General features: G+C 34.1%; 1 protein-coding gene across 1 annotated transcript in view; it reads right to left on the bottom strand.

Moving 5' to 3' along the window:
• Nucleotides 1-648: 648 nt before the first annotated feature.
• Nucleotides 649-10,969, bottom strand: part of LOC133171835 (lactase/phlorizin hydrolase-like) — a gene marked incomplete at its 5' end in the record, with an annotated part of 28,635 nt that continues 18,314 nt past the window's right edge. Inside the window, 13 exons of the mRNA XM_061306633.1 lie at nt 649-1,217; nt 1,465-1,649; nt 1,850-1,973; nt 2,110-2,349; nt 2,569-2,752; nt 2,932-3,189; nt 4,584-4,714; nt 5,011-5,376; nt 5,463-5,647; nt 5,876-5,999; nt 6,203-6,442; nt 6,776-6,959; nt 7,096-7,353. Of these exons, the coding sequence (XP_061162617.1) occupies nt 883-1,217; nt 1,465-1,649; nt 1,850-1,973; nt 2,110-2,349; nt 2,569-2,752; nt 2,932-3,189; nt 4,584-4,714; nt 5,011-5,376; nt 5,463-5,647; nt 5,876-5,999; nt 6,203-6,442; nt 6,776-6,959; nt 7,096-7,353 (2,814 nt within the window). The remainder of the gene's footprint in view (nt 1,218-1,464; nt 1,650-1,849; nt 1,974-2,109; nt 2,350-2,568; nt 2,753-2,931; nt 3,190-4,583; nt 4,715-5,010; nt 5,377-5,462; nt 5,648-5,875; nt 6,000-6,202; nt 6,443-6,775; nt 6,960-7,095; nt 7,354-10,969) is intronic.

Here is a 10,969-nt window from a genome sequence, read left to right as displayed (position 1 = left end):
GTATTTGAAATAATTATGATATTCATTATGATAATATATATCAAAATTTGGTATAACTTTTTTCAAATCCCAACAAATACTTTGAATAACAATATGTTTTTAATGGGTGGGGATTCTTTGACACACATTCAATTACAAATTAATAAAAATTATTGAGATTAAACTTTACTTACATCTTTTTATTTCTGATTTAAAATCATCTAAAAATCCCAACACAGGTAAAGTTTGACTTCTTGGGTACTCTACTATGTATTAAATCACTTCCTGTGTATAGGAATTAGGAGACAAACGACCACAAGTAGACTGCTAGGCTAGCCCTCAAGTCACTCAAACCTGTACAAAATAAGCCCCTCCCTCACCTGTAATTTACCACTTGGTAAAAAACCTCTGCCTTTAAGCAAGTTGGGGGATGCTTGTTTTCATTTTATCCTCCAAGGCTCGATGTGACAGTTTCCTATAGTGCTAGCTAGCGAACTTTGAATTCTCATATATATAGTACATGTATCCAGTATCAGATCTATGAAATTGCATTTCTTTTTTGGGTCTTTGAGGATACAAAAACAATACTCGCAGAATATTTGTTTCACATAGGATTCAGCTGTTTTACTTTCCCTCATCATTATTAGAATATTTTTACAAACCAGAGCGTTATTTTATAATTTTATGATTTTCTTTAACAAAATGTACAAGGCTAGGTTTTGATACACTAAAATGTAGTAAACCATTTACAAATAAAAAAAACAATGCAATGTGACAACTATCATACACACCATATTTACAGGAAAAGTTGTTCAGCAAAATTCTCTTTGAGTGGGAAACAAACATGTGGGACTACACGTATTATGTACATGTGCATAAATCGATATGATATGGGACATCCAATCATGATATCAAAGTATACATTACTTTGATTAAGAAGCATATATAGAAAGATAAAACTGTCTTCCGAGCCCCAGAGCTTACTGGACTGCGGGTGGTATGTTGTGTATCAGTGGCATGTGTGGTGCCTTCAGGGGTATACTGTCGCTTAAACCCATTATTTTCTATGATTGATGTATAATATCGCGCACTTGCTTTTGGTGTGCGTGGTCTGGCAGGATCACTGAAGTTAACATAATGAAGGCCGAAGCGTTCTGAATATCCACGCGCCCACTCAAAATTATCCATTAATGACCACGCTGTGTATCCGCGAATGTCAACGCCATCCAATCGTAAAGCTGCAAAAATACAGTTTAAATATGTACACATGTACGCTTTGAGTTTAATCATAGGAATAAAAATCAAGTAACTAAAATAATACACATTGTGCAACTAAAATTATACTTTAAAATCGTACAATAATTTCATTGGGTCAAATTTTGGGGGGTTTTTTTTAAAGAAAAAAATGCTGGGTCGAAGAGACTGCATTTTGTGGTTTGAGAAGGGTTATATCGTTTTGAAATTTTAACACGATGAATGCCTTACCTTTGAGTACGTTGTTAATATAATGTTTATAATAGAATATTCTGTGGTCATCCTTAAGAGTTCCATTGGTGTCCGAGACACCATTTTCTGTTATGTATATCGGGAAATCTCCGTATGTATATTTCACCCAGTTAAGCATTCGGCGTATTCCAGTCGGTGTCACCTTAAGCCAAGAAGATCCCGATCTGAAAGTTATTATTTCAAATTAAAAATGACTGAAACTGATGATAATTTTGCATGACATTAACCAGTAATGGAACTCTTAAGTTAAATTATAAAGTGAGGTAAAATCACTTGTATTGCCCAACGGTGACATATTGCCGCTGATATATGTTTTTAAAGTCTACAAACTTCTTAAAGTTAACAAAATATCTTAAATCCACACCCTAACCACGACGGATCTTTGGTAGCATTAAGATCTTGGTCTCCCGAGTAGCTCTGTGTTTTGTCACTTATTGAAGAAACCAAGTTTGACGTGTAAAAATTCATCCCAAGAAAGTCGTATGTTCCTAAAATGTTATACAATACATAGAAAAGCATATATATTACAAAGAATATTCAATTCATAACCATTGTAAAATAATTCAGTGAGGAAAATCTAACAGACACTGTGTATTTGCACAATCAAAAAGGGAAATATTAAACCTTTGATAAACGCTTTCTCTTTCGCTGAAAATTCCGGAAGTCTACTTCGGCTATATCCTTGCGCGCGACTTTTTCTGTCTACTTGGTCCTTCATGACTCCTGGGTAATCTCCTTTCATGACAGAGTTTAAAAACCAACCAAACATAAAATTAATGGCACGATCTGATGCTTGTAAGTCTTTCTCATCCCTGGGGTTTTTCGGTACTTGCCAGTCTGTGTTTAATGTTATTCCAATTATACCTAATACGAGGAAAAAATAAAATGCTCCTTTAGTGTAGCATACATGTTTTTAGTTATCTTTACCTCAGATATATACCTTAGACTATGCTTATGCAAATCGAATTCAAAGATAAACACAAACTGTAATCGTATATTAATCTAATAATTGCATTAATTTCACTCAAAAAAGCATCTGCAATAAAATCAAATACTTATGAAAACACGTTTAAAATGACTGACCATCCTGAGATTTTTTAAACTCATTCTGATAAATGTGGTAAGCTTTGGCATGCCCCTTCAATAAATTATGACCAGCTTTGTAAATTCGATCGCCCTTTCCTGTCAAGCCGGGTGCCATGACACCGATTTCATACCCATGGTTGGATACGACAAATGGTTCATTTAGTGTAATCCAAAACTTAACCTATTAACAGAACATATTATATTTTAGTCTCTTTTACTGTGATAGATATCAACTTGGGAATTGAAGAATTAAATTCAATTTAAAATACTCGTACAATAAAGATAATTCTATAACTATCTGAATTCGATTGATGAAATATACATGTATAAGGAAATATATTTTTTTAATCTCATAGATACCCTATCGCCAAAATGTGTGAAACAGAGTCTGGCATAGTCTGCGAAGTATTCAGCTGTTTGTTCGCTCTGCCAGCCGCCATATTTCATTAATGCTTGTGGAAGATCCCAATGATAAAGTGTAACCATAGGAACGATTCCAGCATCAATCACGGCGTCTATCAGGTTGTTATAGTACTGAATGCCCAGGCGATTGACAGATTCCAGGGTACCATTCGGTAATATCCGGGGCCAAGAAATCGAAAATCTGTAATGAGTAACCTAGAGGAGAGAAAACATTTCTTATAAATTAAATAAATCTAGCTGTACAATATATATGCATTCCGATTATTTCATACAATTCAAAATAGTCATTAATGTATTAAAAAAAACTTCTTTACAGAATAAATTTTACACTATTTCCAAGGATTTTTTTCTCTCAATGAAGTGGAAAAGTATTATGGTAATATTCACCCCGAAGCAACTTTCATTAATGTACTGCTACAGTAAATAATAATGATAAAAGGAACAGGCCCAGGGGACAAAACACTCAGATTAGTCCCTTTGTTTTTGAGAGGAGAATATTTAAAGACAGAACTTTTTCTTATGACATTGTAATTCCATGCAATAAAAAAAGACCCTCCTAGTCACCTTGACTTCAGGGACAATGACATGATCTATAACAAAATGTACACCGAATGGCAATGGTTGTGAATCAATTCAACTTATTTCGATACTGTTCCTCTTCATCAGATTTTTAAAAGTAATTTATATTTCCCTGTGTATCTACCTTTGTCCTCCTTAAATGGACCCACCCTAGTTCCATGGTTAATGACTTAACGAAATATGAACTTTTATTTATACTAAATGGGAATGGGTATTTTTATCAATATATCTAATTGTCACACTGGTTATTCTCATAAACATTTCTCATGGATTTGACTTATATTACTTATTTGACAAATTTTGTGCACCACTCCCATATTTGGTCGTTTTTATCTTATTTTAACTAAAAGCTTACATTTCTGATCAAAATATATATTTTTTTTATTTGAATGTTTATCATATCTCCTGCTGTGGCACTAATTTTTATACAATTAAATCTTATCTTTAAAAAAGTTTTCACTTAAGGGTTTGAGGTTCGATCCTGAGTTTTTGAGCAGATTTTTGTCTAGACCTCTATTTCTATTTAAATTTCATTGAAAAAGCATTTAGGGAGAAACGATATTTTGAAGAATTTTAGAAGAACTTGATCAATATTTCTCTTTAAAAGTATTAAAAGTACTGTTAAGCTAATTCCAATTTTTCCACGCAGGCTACAGAGCTAGAGAATTATTTTGTGCAGTGAGATATTTTTTTACTTGTCCCAAATTATATATTTTAATTAACTGTTATAATTTCGTTTATCATATTATTCTGGCGAATAAATTGCTGAAGTCCAGAAAAATAGCCCACATTTAGCTTAAAATTAAAACTTTTCAAATAATATCTTAAACTTTAAATCACATACCCCAACGTTAAATTTTCTTTTCTGGATATAACTTTGGCCATTCTGCTTAAATTTAGTAAAATCCTAAGACGTTTAAATAATTGCTTGATAAATTTTTAATGCTAGAAAAATGACATTTTGTGATTGCAAAAAGGTAAAAAAAATTATTATGCAAAGTAATTTGAACCTTTATATTTTTCAGAAGTTTGACATCCTCGTGGAACTTATGATAACTATCACAAGCAATATCACCAGTGTCATTGTTGACTATATTGCCTGGAGAGTGGCTAAATTCATCCCAAATACCAAGTCCTTTCCCTGCAAATGTAGAAATCAGCTTCTTTAAATGGAAATCTAATTTCTAGTTCAACTTCGAAAAAGACTGGCTGTGTTTTTATCTTTCTCTATCCTTTTGTGTCATGTGTATCAATATCCTAGTGATTTAATTCAATTTATATTTTTCTCCAAGGCAAATTTGTGTATTAAAATAGTCATGCTGAATCTTTAATAGTCATCCGTAATTGTTCATATATTCAACAATAAAAAAAATCATATATACATATATATGATATAAATCATAAATGAAATATTCTAATTTCTTTTGTATATTTTACCATCTAGATTCCATGCCCCTTCTATTTGGTATGAGGCAGTCGCTGTGCTCCACGCAAAATCCTCAGGGAAGGTATTGTAGTAGAACTCGTCTTCCTTGTAGAGCTTTCTGTACGGATTATTTTCAGGATGCACAGGTTTGGAAGTAAATGGAAACGAGTACATTGAATTTTCGCTAGGGAAACCGTTGTTTTCAATGATTGTTGAGTAAAAATGAGCACTTGCTTTAGGTGTGCGTGATCTGGCAGGGTCGCTAAAGTTGACATAATGAAGTCCAAAACGTTCCGAGTATCCACGCGCCCACTCAAAGTTATCCATCAATGACCATGCAGTGTACCCTCTAACGTTTACACCGTCTAGACGTATTGCTTTGACAGCAAAATATAAACATTCTTTAAATAGACGCTTTTCAACATTTTTATCAAGAAAACAATTAATTATAATTAATGTTTACCTTTTAGAACGTTATTGATGTAGTTTTTGTAGTAGTATATTCTATTTTCGTCTTTCAAAGACCCATTCTTATCAGACACGCCATTTTCTGTTATGTAGATAGGAAAATCACCGTAGGTATATTTTATCCAGTTCAACATTCTCCGAATTCCAACAGGAGTAACTCTTAACCAGCTTGATCCAGACCTGTTAGATTAATTCGCATGTTAGTTTTACATCACTTATGATTTTCAAAATATTGTGCATATTTCAATTAATTTCAAAAATGAAAACGGCGTACCAATAAACTAAACATTTTGTTTGATAAAAACCGAATGAATAAAATTATACTTTACGTTCAAATCGATACTCAAAAAGCATAAAACAAATAAATGGAGATTATTGGTATCTTTTTACATTACAAATTTTACCTACTTTCGCCAGGATGGATCTTTGGTGTACTGCAGGTCTTGGTCTCCATTGAAACTCTGAGTGCTCGATTTGACATTGGTTACGATATTAGACGTATAAAAATTCATTCCAAGAAAATCATAAGAACCTGGAACAGAAACCCATTTGAAGTATAACAATATTCAGGACTTCCTTCTATGTATTTTTACAGAGAAGGTAATTGAATATTAGTCAAGTATAAGCAGCTAAGAAAGGTGAATAAAAGTTAAATTAATTTATGGAATTTGATCAATCAACCAAGAAAAGAGATGGTTGATTGAATTATAAAAATTCACTTATCATGATGATTACCTTTGACATAATTTTTTTCAGATTCTGTAAATTTCGGTAATCTGCTGATAGGTAGACCCTGTTCTCGACTTTTTCTATCCACCTGATCCTTTATCACCTTTGGGTAATCTCCCCTCATCACTGGATTTAAAAACCACCCAAGCATAAAATTAATGGCTCGCTCTGATGCCTCCAAATCCGCTAGGCTCTCTGAATTCTTCGGGACCTGCCAATCCGTATTGAGTGTAATGCCAACTTGACCTAAGAATGATTGATGTTAAAAATTAAAAAAGACAAAATGAAGGGAACAAAAAATTATAAACAGGAATAAAATAACCAAATTCCTATTATAATTTTAGCTGATTGTAAAAAAAACTGATTTTTCCTTACTTGAAGTATATTCTAAACATCTCCAAGGATAAATTTATCCGAAAGTGCTTTTTTATAATACATATAGCAAGTGTGTTAGCTGCCACTGGCTTTTGTGATCTTAATGGACTTATATATAAGTATACCAGTATTATACTATCAAAACAAAATATAGTGTACTTCAGCAAAAATTACCCTATGGTTACATATTTGCCTAAAATATACCTTTTTGCTTAGTTTTGAATTCATTCTCATAAACACGGTAGGCTTTTGCATGAGCCTTGATAAGGTTATGGCTGACGATATAGGTACGGTCTCCTTTTCCTTTTAGACCTGGCGCCATGACACCTAACTCGTATCCTTGGTTGGAGACAACGAAAGGTTCATTTAAAGTAATCCAAAACTTAACCTGTGAAATGTATAGTTTGCATATATATATATATATATATATATATATATATATATATATATATATATATACCACGCATAATCTTACATAATTTGAAACCATTAATAACCCCGTCATTATACATCCATTATCTTACCCTGTCGCCATATTTCTGGAAACAAAATTTAGCATAGTTGGCAAAATGGTCAGCAATACTTTCATTCTGCCAGCCTCCACTGCTATTAAATGCCTCTGGAAGATCCCAGTGATATAACGTTACCATTGGCACAACGTCAGCCTCCAAAAGGGCGTCTATCAGGTTATTGTAGTAATCTACGCCAGGCTGGTTGATCACCTGTAGGGTTCCTACTGGTAGTACTCGTGACCACGATATTGAGAATCTATAGTGTGTTACCTAATTCGTAAATTGTACAAAATTTATATAAGGGGAGTTTTTTCAACCACTTTTTGTTTGTTTGATTATAAATTGGGTGTATTTTTGGTAATCTTTGAAACTTTGGAGTAAATAAAGACTCAGATAAATAAATTCATACTCCCCTAACAACAAATTCAGAATTTAAGTAATGCTTAAACAGAACATAAACTGTAAACACAATGAAAAAGGAGAAATGCTACTGAAATTCAGAAAATAAGTAATGACTATGAAAGTCTGAAATATTGAATGAAACAAATATCTTTATAAAACAAGAGGTCCAAGGGCCTTAACGGTCACCTGAGTACAATACAACAATTTAGAGGATCCATAAACTGATAAATGAAGCTTTGTTGCCCAAAAGCAAGAAAAATAGTATGATAAGCATAAACAAAATAACTGGTCTAGTATCTATCTGTCCCCCATTTATCACTATTACCATGCAGACTATTAACAAAATTTTTAAACCCATATTACTACTTCTCACATTGGTCTCTCTTGGCCTAATTGAAGAACATTAAAAAAGATAAGTTATTTTTGCCTCACTTTTATTCATCTATTATTTCCAAGTCTACCTGATCATTAAAACTATGAAAGTACTTTTTATATTATACAATAAATATTCTTGCATAATTCTCTTATTCTATTAACCGTTCAAATACATTATTTACAGTGATTAATTATCAAAGGTGAATGGTAAAGGGGAAAAACTTTGCTCAGCAGAATACAAGTTCATAGAGCCCTCGCCAGGACCAGAACACTTGACTTAATAATCCAGGTGTTCAAAATTGTGGTAAAAATACCCTTGCATATTAAAACATTTACTCTGTTTGCCTCAAATATGCTCAGAAGCATAAAAGATTTTCAAAGAAATGCATGTTCACTATATTATTGAATAAATAAAGTCCCCCCCCCCCTTACACCAGAACATCTTACCCAGGGGCCATGAACTCACAATTCTGGAAGAAGAACTTTGCTCATCATATTAACTATATACTTCTTTCTTTGCTTTATTACCAGTAGTAGAAAAAATATTTTGAAAGAAATTATGCATTTTCACTATAAAATCAATACAGCCCGCCCCCTTCACCAGAACCCCTGACCCAGGGGCCATGAATTTCACAATTTTGGAAGACGCATTCTTCATATGTTTGAATATTACCCAGCAGCAGAGAAGAAGATTTTGAAAGAATTCATGCATTGTCCTATATATAATCAGTAGAGCCCCGCCCTAACACCAGAACCCTTCACCCAGGTGCAACGAAATTAACAATTTCTGAGGAGGCAGCCATGCTCATTATAACTACATTTATGTACTTACTAGTTAATTTAATATCCAGGAGATAGAAGATTTTCAAAGAAATATGGCATTTTCACTATATATCAATTGAGCCCCACCCTAAAACCAGAACCCCTGACCCTGGGGCCATGAAATTCATAATTTTAGAAGAGGTGACCATGCTTATCATAACTATGCACTAAGTTAGTTTATTTAATACCAGGAGCAGAGAAGAAGATTTTTAAAGAATTAATGCAAATAATCAATAGAGCCCCACCATAACACCTGAACCCATGACCCTGGGGCCATGAAATTCACAATTTTGGAAGAGGCACTCTTGCTCATCATAACTATGTAATTAGTTACTTTATTTAATACCCAGGAGCAGAGAAGAAGATTTTCAAAGAATTAATGCATTTTCACTATATAATCAACAGAGCCCCCGCCCTTAAACAAGAAGCCCTGACCCTGGGGCCACGAAATTCACAATTTTGGAAGAGGCACTCTTGCTCATCATAACTATATACTTGGTTAGTTTATTTAATACCCAGATACAGAGAAGAAGGTTTTCAAAGAATTAATACATTTTCACTATATAATCAATAGAGCTCCCCCCCCCCCACTTCGCCAGAACCCTTGACCCTGGGGCAATGAAGTTCACAATTTTGGAAGAGGCACTCTTGCTCATCATAACTATGTACTTAGTTACTTTATTTAATACCCAGGAGCACAAAAGAAGATTTTCAAAAACTTAATGCATTTTCACTATATAATCAATAGAGCCCGACTTTAACATCAGAACCGCTGACCCTTGGGCCATGAACTTCAGAATTTTGAAAGAGGCACTCTTGCTCATCATAACTATATACTTGGTTAGTTTATTTAATACCCAGGTACAGAAGAAGAAGATTTTCAAAGAATTAATACATTTTCACTATATAATCAAAAGAGCCCCCCCCCCCCCTCTTCGCCAGAACCCCTGACCCTGGGACCAGGAAATTCACAATTTTGGAAGAGGCACTCTTGCTCATCATAACTATATACTTGGTTAGTTTATGTGATATCCAGGTGCAGAGAAGAAGATTTTCAAAGAATTAATACATTTTCACTATATAATCAATAGAGCCCCTCCCCCATTCGCCAGAACCCCTGATCCTTGGGCCATGAATTTCACTATTTTGGAAGAGGTACTCTTGCTCATCATAACTATGTAATTAGTTACTTTATTTAATACCCAGGTACAGAGAAAAAGGTTTTCAAAGAATTAATGCATTTTCACTATATAATCAATAGAGCCCCCCCCCCCCTTCACCAGAACCCCTGACCCTGGGGCCATGAAGTTCACAATTTTGGAAGAGGCACTTTTGCTCATCATAACTATGTAATTAGTTACTTTATTTAATACCCTGGAGCACAGAAGAAGATTTTTCAATGAATTAATGCATTTTCACGATATAATCAATAGAGCCCCGCGCTAACACCAGAACCCCTGACCCTGGGGCCATGAAATTCACAATTTTGGTAGAGACACTCTTGCTCTTCATAACTATGTACTTGGTTAGTTTATTTAATACCAAGGAACAGAGAAGAAGATTTTCAAAAAATTAATGCATTTTCACTATATAATCAATAGAGCCCCCCCCCCTTCACCAGAACCCCTGACCCTGGGGCCATGAAGTTCACAATTTTGGAAGAGGCACTCTTGCTCATCATAACTATGTACTTATTTACTTTATTTAATACCCAGGAGCAGAGAAGAAGATTTTCAAAGAATTAATGCATTTTCACTATATAATCAATAGAGCCCCGCGCTAACACCAGAACCCCTGACCCTGGGGCCATGAAATTCACAATTTTGGTAGAGACACTCTTGCTCTTCATAACTATGTACTTAGTTACTTTATTTGATACCCAGGAGCAGAGAAGAAGATTTTCAAAGAAATAATGCACTTTCACTATATGATCTATGTAGCCCTGTCCTAGCACGAGAACCCCTGACCCTGGGGCCATGAATTTCATAATTTTGGTAGATGGCTCATTGGTTATTACAATCATGCCAACAGTTTGACTGCTTGATGTCCAGGAGTAAAGAAGAAGATTTTTAAAGATTGCATTAATTTTGGTGGTTTTAGCCCCACCCGTCAGGCCCCAGAGGGGCAGGGACCATGAAATTCACAATTTTTGTTCCCCTTTACCCATAGATGCTATATAATAAATTTGGTTGAAATTGGTTGAGTAGTTTCAGAGGAAAAGCTAAAAATGTTTAAATGTTAACGCACGTCGCACGACGACGGACGAAAACGAATAGCAATAGGTCAC

Source organism: Saccostrea echinata, unplaced genomic scaffold (assembly GCF_033153115.1).
Source record: "Saccostrea echinata isolate AGI-Se365-2 ecotype Australia unplaced genomic scaffold, CSIRO_AGI_Sech_v1 ptg000054l, whole genome shotgun sequence".
NCBI classification, from domain to species: Eukaryota; Metazoa; Mollusca; class Bivalvia; order Ostreida; family Ostreidae; genus Saccostrea; species Saccostrea echinata.
This window is presented reverse-complemented; position numbering and strand designations above follow the sequence as displayed.